The 16,117-nt window shown below is 39.3% G+C and overlaps 1 protein-coding gene across 1 annotated transcript in view; it reads left to right on the top strand.

Moving 5' to 3' along the window:
- Mau2 (Mau2 sister chromatid cohesion factor) overlaps positions 1–16,117 on the top strand; it is a 205,268-nt gene that overhangs the window by 57,723 nt on the left and 131,428 nt on the right. The window contains exon 4 of the mRNA XM_067146626.2: positions 3,907–4,035. Within this exon, the coding sequence (XP_067002727.1) occupies positions 3,907–4,035 (129 nt within the window). The remainder of the gene's footprint in view (positions 1–3,906; positions 4,036–16,117) is intronic.

Consider the following 16,117-nt stretch of genomic DNA (forward strand, 5'->3'; position numbering starts at 1 on the left):
AGGTCCCAGAAATTATTAACTTCGTCTGGATCAGACTTGTTCTTATCGTTTGTAGGAGCATGTGCGTTAACTAGGGCGTAGGTTTTGTTCGCGCATTTCAATGTGAGTATAGACAATCTGTCATTCACAGGTTCGAAATTTGCAACCGATTTATGGATCTTGGTTCTAACAGCAAACACGGTTCCAAGTATCACAGCTCCATTGAGGATTCCTCTTTGCGCTTTGCTCTTGAAAAATCGGCAGCCTTCGGATTCAAAAATCTCTTCATCTGGATACCTCGTTTCCTGTAGGGCCATTATGGATATCTGATTTTCGTGAAGAGCTTAGGTGAGGGTTTTCAGCTTGCCAGTTTGTGTAAGTGAATTTATGTTGAAAGTTGCTAGAAAGGTTTTAGAATTTGGCCTGAGTTTTTGACTCTTTGGTGTACACCGAGACGCTCCGACTCGTCTCGTGCATGATGTAGAGTCTCCCCCAGAATCCGAACGAGACTTGTGCACCGTGGCATTCACGTCGATGGATTTATCTGAAGATTTACCCCCTGGGGTATGTTTCTTGAAATGTTGTGCCATCATGCTTTTTGACTTGACTTTGCTTTGGACGGGTACCCATCCTTTTACAACTAGGGTTGTTAGCCCTAGAGGTTGCCTCAAGATGTTTTCTGGCTTCTGGTCATTTACCAGTCTTCACCGTAACCCTGGCAAGGGACCAGTTTTTTTTTCACGGTGGTATTTTATTTCCCTACTATCCTCTGACTCTGCTGGCGGCAGAGCCAGCGAGCTTCCCCAGTTCCAATGGGACGCACCCGATGGAGGTAACCGGTAAATCCCCACATGGGTATTATTATTAATTTTTATTTATTTATTTTTTTCATATAAAGGATGTCCTTGAGGGCAGAGCCCTATAGTAGGACTATACATACAATAGCTATACCAATGAATGCTTATTAACACATTTAAAAAAAAACAGTGCAGTTCAATGATATTAAATTTATAGAATGTATGTATATGAGTGCAAGTAGATTTATTTGATGATATCATCAGCATCCTGCTGTAGACACCGGTGTGTGGCGATTTTTGTTTTTCCATTGCTTATCACCGTGCTCCTTTCTGATGCGTCGTGTCTCTGTGGCGCTGACGTGACTTGACGCGTCCAGTGTGCGGCCTGCCTATACGAGAAGTGGACGCTAATCCACAAAAAACAAAAACTGAAATTGCTTCAGACTTAGGTATTGCTTATACCATGCTCTGTGCAGTCATCAGTAAAAGAAACACTATTTTGGATGAGTTCTTAAGACTGTGTTCAAAATCAGCAAAGTGCAGCCGTCATCAAGAAGCATGATATGTAGATTTGGGGAAAGCACTTTTTACATGGTTTCAGCAAAAGCGGGCTGCAGCTCTACAATTAGTGGTGACATGTTGAAGGCAAAGGCGATAGATTTAGCTAAAATGATGAGTATCACTGCTTCATCAGGATGGTTGCAATGATTTAAAGATCGTCATATAATCACAGGGAGAACAATTTGCGGCGATTTTGCGGAGACTCAAAAGCTGTGGACGACATCACTGTGCAACACTGGAAAGAAGAGGTTGTGCCGGGTATCGTAAGCGATTATCAGCCTCCAAACATCTACAATTGTCATGAGACCGGCCTATTCTACGGTCTCCTGTCTAAAAAAAACATTAGCTGAAAAAGGCGACTCATGCCATGGAGGGAAGAAAAGTAAAATTCGTGTAACACTACTTCTCGCCACCAATGCAGATGGATCTGACAAACTTCTTCCACTTGTGATAGGAAAATCTAAGAATCCGAGGTGTTTTAAGGGTGCGATAACAAAACCTATGGAATATGAATCCAACAGAAATTCTTGGATGACTACGCTTCTAATGGAACAATGGTTGAAAAAAACGGGACATTAAAATGAAAAAGAAATAGAAGAAGATCCTTCTTATGGATCGATGTGCAGCACATCCACCTCACATCATTCTGGAGAATGTTGGAGTGGAATTTTTCCCTTCTAACTGTAGCAGTGTTCTACAATTGCTTGATTTGCAAATTTCAAAGTGCATTATAGAAAAATGCTGGTTCAACATTTAATGAAATGAAATGAAATGTATGGCTTTTAGTGCCGGGATATCCCAGGACGGGTTCGGCTCGCCAGGTACAGGTCTTTCTATTTGACACCCATAGGCGACCTGCGCGTCATGATGAGGATGAAATGATGATGAAGACAACACATACACCCAGCCTCCCGTGCCATGGGAATTAACCAATTAAGGTTAAAATCCACGACCCGGCCGGGAATCGAACCCAGGACCCTCTGAACCGAAGGCCAGTACGCTGACCGTTCAGCCAACGAGTCGGACTCAACATTTAATAACACTGAGTGATGGAGGAAATGAACCACTCTCCATTAATTTTCTACAAGCCATGGACTTTATTTTGGCTGCCTGGAAGCAGGTGTCACCCTCTACAATCAGCAACTGTTTCTGCAAAGCTATTGTCTTACTAGAAGAGGCTTCCTCTAATGATGATTATGGGGACAAAGTTTGTCTGGCAATGAACTAATGCTACCGGAGGGTGTGGAATTTGATACTTTTGTGCATTTTGATGATAATCTGGCTGTATTTGGAGAACTACCAGATGAAGAGATAGATTATTGTTGATGTATGCCAACAACGCGGTGGTGATGGACCAGCTACAAGCGATAGTGGCAGTGATGGAGATGGAGATGGCTTGAATCTTGAAACAACTGAACTGAGTGAAGTGTTAAAGTGTAATCGATGTGTGTAGGCATTATATCAGTGCGAAAAATTCATTACTAAGTTTGCAAAAGGCGGTTTATACTCTTAATGCGAGAAAAGTAAAACAAGCCAAACTGTCTGATTTCTTTAAGGCTGGACCAAGTTCAAAATAATATTATCTGTTTTCATGTATTTATTGTTTGCAAGGATTTACACATGTAGATCTATTCCATTGGTTTTTTCATTAAATATGTGATGCGTTGTCTAAGTCTGATTTCTAAGTAATTCTGAGTTACAAGTAGTTTTTTCTCTTCCCCTTGATATATGTATAAGTCAGGTTCAACAGTATTTATTTATTTATTTATTTATTTATTTATTTATTTATTTATTTATTTCATTAATTATAATTGCAAACACTTGTTACTTGTTTTCATCATAATTATTTTTATGTTCAAACCTAAACTTAACAGCAAAATGGTTTTTAAATCTTTAGCATGTTCGTTCTTTATGATGTTATTTTTTTCGGTCCCTACAAAAACATTGCAAGTGATAAAAATCATTGTTATCCGTATTGAAGATACTGAATGTAGGATGTTAAAAGGTTTTTTTTTTTTTTCACCTATTCAATACATATAAATTTTATAAATTAGGAATTTATTGTAGATTCCACTTGAGACATGTTTCGCCCTTCATTGAGGGCATCATCAGTCAAAATATCACCTCAAGGTAAAAAATCAGGTAACTGGTTAGTAGTAGACATGTACAAATTAATACATATTATTAACAACATATAAAAATTAAGTATGGGAAAAAATTTGCACAAAAGTGATGGTTGAACATGTAGGTTTAGAAGAAAAGTCAGCACCAATGCCTAAAAATAACAAAGTAGAGTTCTGCAGTGGTGCTCTGGAGAAACAGTTGACGCAATCATATGAAAATAAAAAGTTTAAAAAATATTTAAACCAGTTAAATTTTTTAACAAGTCCCACAATATTTTCATGCCCTTATATCAAAACTAAAATACCAAAAAATTTGCCAGTAATGTGCGGAGACCTCTCATTTCCGTTGTGCTTTCTTGCATCAGTACGTTGTACCAAGTTGCACTCAGAAAAATGTTAGTGGAATTTTATTGTGATAGTATTTTTTTTTTTTTTTTAACTTTCAGCTACTGCTGATAGACAAGAAGTTTGTGGAAGTTCATCCCTTACTAAACCAGGCTGGACATTTGGTTGATGTGTGGCAGGGCAGTCAGCACCAGAAAGAGTACCTGAAAGTGTTCTTCCTTGTCTTACAAGTGAGACCTTATTGGATCATATTATTTTAATTAAGATGGAAACTTACTTAGTGCTATTCATGTAAATTTCATTTGGGATGACCAACTTTATTCCAGCTTTAAGGTAGATGGCGAATTATTTGTTAAGTTTCATTCTAATTTTAATTTTCTTGCTTAATATCCAACCTTAGAAGGACTCTGAATCATATTTATTTATTTATTTATTTATTTATTTATTAGTGCCTTGTTCCATGGCTATATTAATTAGTTGGTAATAGGGATTGGCAGCTATTTACAATCAATTTTTACTGTGTATCAGTGTTTACGTTATAATAAAGTATTTTGCTCCTATGAGTACCTTTTATGTTGAAGTAGTTATATGTGGTACGCAAGCTGTTTCTTGTGCAGAAAGTATGCAAATCTGGGTTAGAGGCTGAATATTGGGGAATGGCTTGGCCTAGTTTCATGAAATTGACATCAGAATTAAGCTATTGTTTCACATTAATCAACTAGAGTATGATTTTTTAACATTTTTGTTTTGCTCTAGAATGCACGGAAGCTGAAATATTTAGGTAAAACTGATTTTTGGCGCCATTTTACCAGGATGATGCCGCCAGTGGAAATGTGACTATTTTGCAAATGTAGTATTTCTTTTCAGCATCCAAATGCACACTTTTACCAAGTTTTAAAAACTACCTTTACATAAGCACTCAGGTCAGTTTGACATACATATTACGTCCGCGGGACTCTACTCAACCAGCTGGTTCGATTTACCACAAACGGCCAGTGCAGGCGGAAGTTAGAATGCCTATTACTCATGTAACACTGCTGCTTCATGGGATTTGTTTTCACATTATGAAGCGAGAAATTATGCACTTTTATGCCATCTCTGTTTCATAATTAGAACTAATACAAAATTAACACAATGCGGACCGGTTCCGAGAAAACTTGTGTTTGCCTGGCTGAGCGTTGCGGACTGGTCCCGAGTTATCTCATGTAGCAGCAGGCTGAAGTTTAGTACTATCTTTTGAGATATATCGGAACTATTTGGAGGTCAGGGGTGATAGAACTCTGTTATGTATGGTTCTACACAATCGACAGTCGCATTTCTTTTCCTTTATTCTTCATATCATAGATTTTCTTTGCATTTTGTGACAACATGTTTAAAAAGCTCGAAGAGCCATGCAAGATGGCAGCACCCAGGGATCGCACGTGTTTAGACAAGGATGAAGTTATTTGCGAATTATATGCTGGTACAGGCTCTGAATATTCAAGTGATGCTGAATATTTAGAGTTCGATGATGAAATATCTTCTAACGGAAATGTTTCCAGTGATGACGAGGATATAGCCTTATCATCAGGGTGTGGAACTCACGTAGCGCAGAACGAGTCTGGTAATTGTGTTATGGGTGTAAATATTCTAAATATTGTAAATAATGTAGTGTTTTCTGACAACTGGATTATGGACAACAGTGAACCTGGGCTAGAGGATTTTGAAGATGCTCCTGGTATAAAGGTATGGCCTAATGAATCTGGGGACATAGAACAAGTAGCAGGACTTACGTTTGGTGAGGAATTTTTTCAGTATGTAGCTGAGCAGACAAACTTATACTATGAGCAGAATTCACATTCTCATAGCGTATCCCATAAAACACTAAAGTTGACTAATGTCTTTAGCAGGGAAACTAATAATAAAATATTACTCTGTGTATATTGATAGCGCAGGTGAAGAAATCGTGTCTGAAAGATTACTGGCCAACCAATCCCCTAATAGAAAAGCCCATATTCCGGAAAACTATGAGCCGAAATAGATTTCAACAAATACTTACCTACCTGCATTTCAGCAACTATTCAGGAAGGCCACCAGAAAAATCTCAGTAGTCCTTCAAATGTTAGTGAAGTTCTGACAGTTTATTTGAATGCGTGCACTCCAGCTTGGAGGTAGTTAGAAAGTGGCTGGGAACAGGGCTGTGCATGGGGTGAAGGGCACCCGGTCTGCAATGTGTTAATCAATATCTCTATCTTTTGAAAGGGAATAAGGGATAGAACATGAGACGTGCTCTATGTAGTTTCAAGGTATTTGCTTTAAAAAGGTATTGCGTCCTTTCCTGTCATACATACATACATTATCATTATAGACTGTTATGCCTTTCAGTGTTCAGTCTGCAAGCCGCTGAGAATTTACTAAACGTCGCCACAATCCTCGATTTGCAACTAGTGTTGTGGCCTCATTTAGTTCTATACCTCTTATCTTTAAATCGTTAGAAACCGAGTCTAACCATCATCGTCCTGGTCTCCCTCTACTTCTCTTACCCACCATAGCAGAGTCCATTATTCTCCTAGGTGACCTATCCTCCTCCATTCGCCTCACATGACCCCACCACCGAAGCCGGTTTATATGTACAGCTTCATCCATCGAGTTCATTCCTAAATTAGCCTTTATCTCCTCATTCTGAGTATCCTCCTGCCATTGTTCCCACCTGTTTGTACCAGCAATCATTCTTGCTACTTTCATGTCTGTTACTTCTAACTTATGAATAAGATATCCTGAGTCCACCCAACTTTCGCTCCCGTAAAGCAAAGTTGGTCTGAAAACAGAACGATGTAAAGATAGTTTCGTCTGGGAGCTCACTTCCTTCTTATAGAATACTGTTGATCGCAGCTGCGAGCTCACTGCATTAGCTTTACGACACCTTGATTCAATCTCACTATATTACCATCCTGGGAGAACACACAACCTAAATACTTGAAATTATCGACCTGTTCTAGCTTTGTATCACCCATCTGACATTCAGTTCTGTTGAATTTCTTACCTACTGACATCAATTTAGTCTTCGAGAGGCTAATTTTCATACCATACTCATTGCACCTATTTTCTAGTTCCCAGATATTACACTGTAGGCTTTCGGCACAGTCTGCCATTAAGACCAAATCGTCAGCATAGGCCAGACTGCTTACTACATTTCCACCGAATTGAATTCCTCCCTGCCATTTTATACCTTTCAGCAGATGATCCATGTAAACTACGAACAGCAAAGGTGAAAGATTACAGCCTTGTCTAACCCCTGTAAGTACCCTGAACCAAGAACTCATTCTACCATCAATTCTCACTGAAGCCCAATTGTCAACATAAATGCCTTCGATTGCTTTTAATAATCTGCCTTTAATTCCATAGTCTCCCAGTATGGCGAACATCTTTTCCCTCGGTACCCTGTCGTAAGCTTTTCTAGATCTACAAAACATAAACACAACTGCCTATTCATCTCGTAGCATTTTTCAGTTACCTGGTGCATACTGAAAATCTGATCGTGACAGCCTCTCTGTGGTCTGAAACCACACTGGTTTTCATCCAGCTTCCTCTCAACGACTGATCGCACCCTCCCTTCCAAGATACCAGTGAATACTTTGCCTGGTATACTAATCAATGAGATACCTCGATAGTTGTTGCAATCCTTCCTGTTCCCTTGTTTATAGATTGGTGCAATTACTGCTTTTGCCCAATCTGAAGGTACCTTACCAACACTCCATGCTAATTTTACTACTCTATGAAGCCATTTCATCCCTGCATTCCCACTATACTTCACCATTTCAGGTCTAATTTCATCTATTCCTGCTGCCTTATGACAATGGAGTTTATTTACCATCCTTTCCACTTCCTCAAGCATAATTTCACACATCATCATTTTCCTCCTCCCCATTTGCTTGGCTGTTCACAACACCACCAGGATGATTTCCTTTTACATTGAGAAGATGTTCAAAATATTCCCTCCACCTTTCCTGCCATCTCGAAAAAATTTTGTGAACTATACCTACCTTGAAAATTTGTGCCACTTACGAAGGGGAAGCACCGAAAGCAAATACTGTGCAAATATTTTTTGGCTTCGCAGGCTAGCGGCTACTCAGTCGTAGAGGAACGGCTGGGCCGTCTCATTCTCTTGTGGACGCGGAGATTATTGGTTTGATAGATGACAGTAATGGAAGTGATGTATCGGGAAGCGATATTTTCGGTATCGATACGGACACTGACTGTGCATAGCAAGAGGTTGCTAGGGAAGTGGCAGACAGCGCAAATGAAGAAGAAATGGCTTCAGCTGTAATAACTTCGTCCGCTGTTCAGTGGTTGTGGCGAGAGGTAGATGTCGCCACGAGCACACAAAAGATCCCCTTCCCGGGTGTGCCAGGTACGAGAAAGCATTTCGCGTCTATTTTAGAAGTTTTTTTTGCTATTTTCTGACAACGTGATTGACCTAATTCTTCAAGAAACAAATAGGTACGTGGCAAAACGAAGGTCACGCGACCCGAAGTGGAAGCCAGTGACAGGGGAGGAAATTTATATGTTCTTGGGGCTTGTAATTTTCATGGGGACAGAAACCCACCCTGAAGAGCTATTTCACGAGGGATGGATTTTTAGAAACCCCCTACATTCCCTCAAACAATGGCAAGGGGCAGGTTTGAACTCATCTTGTGATGTTTACATTTTGTTGATAATTCTACATGGGCTACATAGACGGGACCTAAAAAGCTTTTCAAAATTCAATCTTTCCTGGAAATTATAAACGGAAATTTTCAGAAATCCTACATCCACACCAAAAATATTTCTGTGGACGAGTCCCTTACACTCTGGTAAGGTGGACTTGGAATAAAAATTTATATTCCCTTATATATTTTTGCAAATATTGCATGTGATTACGGACAACCTTGAACAGCAGCCATCACATATAATGCTCAGAAACATTGGACTTGATCTTGGTAAGTAGTCCTAAAATTTTCATGAAACTACATTTCGTAGGTTTAACATTATGAATTCTTTAACTTGATGGTGTCTAAACCTTGGCTGAGTTTCAATTTAAATACCGCTTGAGAAGTGAACAGCTCTGGACTAATTTGCCGGCTTGAGGAGTTAATGCAAATAGCATGCACTTATTCCTTCCTACTGATGGAACTTTTTCTGGTCGTTGTTTGCAGATTTTCCATGAAAATAACGGTTTTTAAAAATCTAAGATATCAATGAGAAACTCTGTCATAATGCATATAATTGTTGCAGGCATGTAATATACAAATTTGGAACAATGGAAAATATTCATTTTCTCCTAAAGTTCAGGTTTGCTTGTGAAGGATTTTGAAATATATACTTCTTCCCATTCTCAACCCCAAAATATGACTTAAATTCATTGTAAAAGCATCATGGTTCCAGTCGGTGTACAAGATTTACATTAATTTTAAATATGAAAAGAGACAAGCAACACAAACTGATCATTTTTGGACATAGGGTTTGGCATAAAAATGTGTTATCACGTCTACTGTTCATAAATTTGTAACAAATGTCCTGAAACAGTTTCTTGGTCATTCTGCATAAACGTTTAGGAATAATTGAAGATTAGTTAGTTTGTATGGATGTTTACGCCTTGGTCTCATTTCTTGATATGTGGTCAGGGATTAGGCGAGATGAATTTACGTGGCATGTTTTTACGGCCAGATGCCCAGCCTGATGCCAGCCTCAGTTGAGGAGCTAATGAAGATTACCATATTTGCTCGCACATAACTCACGCTTTTTTGACAAAAAATAAGTGTGAACGTTTTCGGTGCGTGATATATGCGGGGATTTCTGTGCAAAATATCGTGTTCCCGGAAATTTGCATTACTGCCAACCCTTCCGATTTACCCGGAAACTTTCCGTTTTTTAACTTGTCTTCCGATTTTCCGATTTAATTTTACTACTTCCTATTTTTGACCAATATAACCTCCAGTAAGTCAATACTTTTCTGAATTATTGTGCGCTTGTGTAATTTACGCAACTTCATTTTTAAGTGTGTTTATTTGATGCTTTATTTACGAGTGTATCATCCGTCGCCTTTGTGTATCCTGTTTCCCGGTCACTAAAGCATCCTGAGAATTTGTGACGGTAATCGTCCTACAAGCAAGCGAGACTAGCGCGCGCTAGTGAATCCGTTAAGCAGGACGAAAGATAGAATTTCTTATTGTGTGGTTCGTGCTTCTGTGCAAAGTTTCATTGGGGTTGTTGGCCATGTGTTTTTTCTCGCTGTTCTATGATTTTCCCTCTGTCGATGTCGTATGTTAATAATGTATGATACGTACTGATCTGTTTTGTATGTAGTACTTTCGCGTATTTGAGTATATTTGTGTTCATTCTTAGTTCATAATTTTAATGAGTTGAGTGTATTTCAGAGAGCTGTGTCGGTAACAGTTTCTGGTGTTTTCTCTTCACATTATGGCCACAAAACATAACAAACGCTATCTCCAAGTGTTCAGAGACATCTATAAAATAGAATTTCCGTTCATGTTACCGACTAATAAGGAAAACTATTATGCATTTTGTTCTGTGTTTGTGTCATTTTCTTGTAAATGTGATTATGTACTTCAAGATTTAAAATTTAATGGTCAGTTCACCTTGTAACTCTAGATATGGATGCCTTTTATGCTGTCCTTTTTTCATAAAGACTGTGGCGCAATACACGCGATGAAATCCAAGAATTAAAAACATATTCAGATTTTTTTATTCTAAAAAGTTGGCAGGTATGAATTTGCATTAGGCTATTGAAACAAGACAACTGGCATACTTACCTTATTCATTGTCACTGCCTTCAGTCTCTGAGTTATTCTCGCGTGCATCATTCTGGTCACAATCCCATACTGCATCATACTGACTTCCGTCCAACATATTTGTGATGCCAGTCTTCAAGAAACTCTTCACAGTAACGTCTTTCAACACCATAACCCATTCCCACATAACTCAATCACACACAGGCTCAACTGACGCTCTCTTTATTTTGCCCACTGGCGTCAGCTCTTGCTCCCCTCCTGCCATCCGTTCGGCGTACAGTTTACGCATGTTGTCCTTGAAGGGCATGTTGACGGAAACATCTAAGGGCTGTAGACAATGTGCGAGTCCACCAGGAATTACAACGAAGTCAGTTTTCATTTCCTGAAGGCGTTTCTTTGTGCCTTCCACAAAGTGTCCGTGGAAATTGTCCCAAACTAGCATTGCTGGGCGTTGAAGCATTGGCCCTGGTCGTGCTCCACGCACCGTACGGACCCAGTCCTGAACAAGAGCTGTATCCATCCTTTCTCTTGAACCCGTACATGAATGCCTCTGGGAAACTGTGCTTTAGGCACTGTTTTTCTTTTCAGAGTAATGTACGGTGGCAGTTTTCTTCCACCTGTGGTTATTGCTAGCAAGACAGTACAGCGCTGTTTTTCACACCCATTTGTACTTACAAGCACGCTAGGTTGATGGTGGTGTTGCATAGTATGTCGAAGTTTATTAGGGTTTGATCTGCATTGCCAATTTGAGATAAGAGGTAATTGTTTATCTATTGCATTGCTATCACATGGCGATGAAAATCTGTGTTTTTGTCACTGAAATCGCTTGGCATTCTCTAGCAGAGAGATGTTCGCCTTCGCAGACACAATCCCTTTTGTGTCATGAATCTGCAGATCCAATCCCGGCTTACTTTCAGATCCGAACAGCTGATTCCTCCTATAATTGCTAGTTTGCGCTTTGAAATGTAGCATCTCGTACGAGATACTAGAGCCATCATTTTGCAACTCTGTAACGTAATGAAGCAACTCGTCTTCCATCTCAGGAAACTTACCAATTTTTTGGCCCTCTGAATGCCGTACGTGTTCAGTTGGTGGTTTCTAGTGCAGCTTTCTGTTTACGCCAGTAGCAAACATTAACCCTGGACAGGTGGCGTTTGTTGATGTATCGTGAGAGGTGGCGTGGAGTACTTTCTGACCACTATGATTGAACTTGCTCTGATAACAAAACTACTCATTTTTATGTATCAGATATAGATGTTTTAGGTTTATGAATGCAATAGCACGATATGTTATAAAAAATAAATGTATTTATCAAATACTGATTAGCTTCACAGCATATGAATATTATAAAAGTAAAAACTTGTCATGTACAAGAAAAATCTTTGTTAAACAGCTTATTTGATTCAGCTGTCAACCTCATATTTTGCTAACTATGTAATGTTATTCCTGCAGTATATCCATGAGTGGTGGGGAGGGGTCCTTGCTAATGAATTATGCTACTGGAAATAATTATCCTCTTCATGACAATCCATAAAATCGTGATAATTTTTTATTTGCTCTGACCCTTTCAGTTTCCAGGTTTGTACAGTTAACAATGTGTTGTAACATATTATCATTCGTGAAAAAAATGCCTCAAGCTTCTTCAGGCGATGATGCATTTCTTGCTGCGAGTATCACTCCCGGTAAATGAGTGCAATGATGTGAGTTCGAGTGAGTGAGTTTTTAGGAGGAGAAATTTTTGTCCATTATGTAATACCGTTCTTTCCTATTGTGGTCGAAAACTGTTGAGAGAGGTAAATCATCATCACTAATATTTACTTCTTCATTAGTGCTCTGTCCCGATCACTGTAAGTCTACTACAGTGAAACCTCGATTTTCCGTTTTTCGAGGGACCATGAAAATAAAACGTACAATACGGGAAAACGGAAAATCCGGGAATGAATGAAAACCATCAACAATTTGGCTAAACATCACAAAAATGAAATATGTATAATTATAATCTTACAAAACTCCTAAACCAAACCAAACTACAGTCCCAGTGTGACTTTGCCAGCCAAGCGACCGCTGCTCAGCCCGAAGGACTCCAGATTACGAGGTGCGCATGGTCAGTGCGACGAATCCTCTCGGCCGATATTCCTGGCTCTGTAGATTGGGGTCGCCATCTCACCATTAGATAGCTCCACAATTAAAGGTAATCACGTAGGCTGAGTGGACCTGGAACCAGACTTACATCCAGGTAAAATTGTCTGACCTGGTCGCAATCGAACCCGGGCCTCTGGATGAGAGGCGGGCATGTTAGACCACGAAACCGCATTAATTACCGGTACGCGAGTTCAAAATCTCGATACTTTAAATTCAGTTTTACAGGGGAATCTTCGTCAGTTTCCCGTGAAAACTTCTTTCAGTTCAGCGACTTTGATTAGGCTAACCAAACTCTTCGAAAAATCTAATAACGCCAAGCCAAACGACAATCGACCACAAGTACGGTAGTTTTTAATTCTCTCATCTAATAAAATAAAGCACATTAGATACGAAAGCACCCAAAATGAATGCGAAATCCGTTCATTTCTTAATCTTTCATTGTAATTTGGTCTCCGGTATACTGTTCGTAGTCAGTTTCTGGAAATCTCGTTCCGCGCAAATTAGGCCTACGTCGACTTTTAAAGGTTATGTTGAACTCGAAAACATGGTTTCGATTCTTAAAAGTTCTCGAATGCATTATATTCAATTCTGCGCGTCACAAATCCAATCAAATTGGAAAACTTCAGAAATTACGGTTATTCGTGACCTTGAGGTCATCTGGAAAGCGCGCTCGCTGCACATGTCAGTACGAGTTTGAAATTATACCAACTATTTAAAATGTAACGTGCGCAAATAAAACGACTGCGGTTTTTGGTATTTTAACACGAAAACGTAAAATTTCCAGTCTTACATTAGGACCTAAACAGTAATAGGCAATTCCAAGACCTCCCATGGCTTTCTTTTTTTTAAAATTACATTTAGGTGCAACATGTGTTTTGGTCTCGCTGACATAATCATGTACGATATCAAAAATACTGAATTTGTGTTAAGAAGCAGTTTCGATTCCTGCCTGAAAGCCCAGTTACTCTGCAGTTCCCTGAGCAAAGTGCCAAAAACCTCTTCGGCAGTACGATCGAAAAAAGTAAAAATATAAACATCTAACCCTGGACATAATATGGACGTTTTATAAGTGCGAACATTTGACGAAACTCGTTCCGTCTTCAAGCAGAGCTGTCGAAATGCTCCGTGTCTCCTTGCAATTGTTGTCGCCACTCTCTGCTTTATGATTTCCGAGATTCTCTAAACAATACCACCCGAATGCGATGCTAAGATGGTCCCTTATGCAAGTTCACCGCCGATCGCTTTTCCAGTACCGGTACAGTACTTGCTTTAATTAATTAACGCCAAGATCCATAAATATGCCATAGCCGTCCTTTTGTGAGATACAGTTTATTAAAAAACGATTGATCGAGGATTTAGCATTGATGGGACTGGAATTTCTGGACGGTTGATCCGGGAAATCGTTTCTTCGAGGAACGTATAATGCGGGACTTTTACAACGTGATTTAATTACGATGCTCACGGGACCACGTAATTTGAACGCATATTCCGGGAAAACGTATTTTCCGGGAACGGATAATCGAGGTTCCACTGTACTTCTAATCCCTCCTCACTCTCACTAAAACTTCTTCCTCTTCCACAGACTGTAAAAGGGATGACACCCTTGCCTCATACTCTTCATAATTCATTTCAGTGATAAGGAATTGACTGAATGAATTCCTAACATAATTACACAAGTGACTCACTGGGTACACTGGACATTGCTTCTGTTGTACTTCCGACGAACGGGACTGCCGGCGCGGGGTCTAACGATTCCCTTTATTACACCGCTAGACAATATTCCCTCTTCCTGAGAATGAAGATCCTTCACTACAATGCCACTGACCTCAGACAAAAGGCAAGGAATGTGGGAAGAGGTATGTGGCAGCCAAGGTCTGTAAGTTTAAAATTAAGCGCAATCTAACAAAATAAATTTGCGCCAGATCACAAAATACCCTGCGCCACCACTCCTGGGTTAATCTCAGTCACACTGAATTCTCGACTGGCAGCTCTGTTACTATGTTCTTCAGCATGTTTTATCACTTTGAGTTAAAACCAAACCGTATAACTCCCACATTTCTCCTTAACTTACAGATCGACCTATACAAGAAAACTTAACTGAGAAACAAGAACGAAAAGTGAAGACAGAATACTGGTACAGTAGAAGTCCATTATAGCGAGAATTCATAACAGCGGAAAATTTACTCGCTACAATGGATTGTCATTATGTCCAAATTTTTTATAAAAGACGGGAAAAGCACCGTACACATTACAATCAGTATGAAACGGCAGTCAGTATGTTCAAAACTTGTGTTTCTGTGGATGATATCCACACTACGGCTTACTTTGTTATTTTTCGAAATTCAATACTACGTGAAAGTGTGTGTTTAATTTCATTCTGAATAAATTATAGTACCGTATTTCTCCGAATCCAAGATGAACCCCACTATTTCCCTCAAAATAATTTAAATCAGGCTCAAAAAACAGTGCTTTGTAAAACCATATGAATGCCTTTGATGTACAGCACATGTCTTTAAATTTTTTAAGCGCCGAACATTGGCTTTCATTATGTTGCTTTTTTTTTTTTTTTTTTTTTTTTTTTGGCTGCACAATTATTCTTTATTTCTGCGGGTTTAATGACCATTAACTGAATTGGCATCATAATACCAAAGAGAACTTGTTCAAAATTTGCCGGCTGTACCCATTCCATGCGTCTCTACAATACTATCAAAGGGTAGGAAGGGTCAACCTGTTCAATACTATTCGTTTGTATATTGTCTTATAAAACTAGTACTCTGCAATACGACGATCAATCAGAAAAATATTCTGCTGGGGCTGTACCTTAATTAAGGCCACGGCCGCTTCCTTCCCACTTCTAACCCTTTCTTGTCCCATCATCGCCAGAAGACCTATCTGTGTTGGTGCGACGTAAAGCCAGTAGCAAAAAAAATATTCTTGCTGTCCATAAAACTGTTAATTTTACTCAGTGTCAGATATAACCGGCTACCGCTACACGCACATCTCGCTTGCCGGGTTCGGCCAACTTCAGTGGCCAGCGATGTATAGGCCTAATCGCGGACATTGAAGGTCAACGAACGAGTTTATTGCGCCACGGTATGACCATTCTACCCTTGTGTTTTTTATGCACATACCTCACAATTTCAACTTCGACTTCTTTAAAACATCCTTGTTGTGGACCACTGAATAATTTTTTGTACAGTACGCATTTTTTTTAGCTATCTATGTTTTTACGCTAACTCCAAATATTGGCTTTAGTGAGGTCTGTGCCGTTTTCCTTGCGGTTGCACAATTATTCTATATTTCCGAGTGTTTAATAACCATTAACTTAAAATTGGTATCATAATACCGATGAGAACTCGTTGATAATTTGCCGGTAATGCATGTTCCACGTATCTTTATA

Source organism: Anabrus simplex, chromosome 4 (assembly GCF_040414725.1).
Source record: "Anabrus simplex isolate iqAnaSimp1 chromosome 4, ASM4041472v1, whole genome shotgun sequence".
In the NCBI taxonomy this organism is placed as follows: domain Eukaryota; kingdom Metazoa; phylum Arthropoda; class Insecta; order Orthoptera; family Tettigoniidae; genus Anabrus; species Anabrus simplex.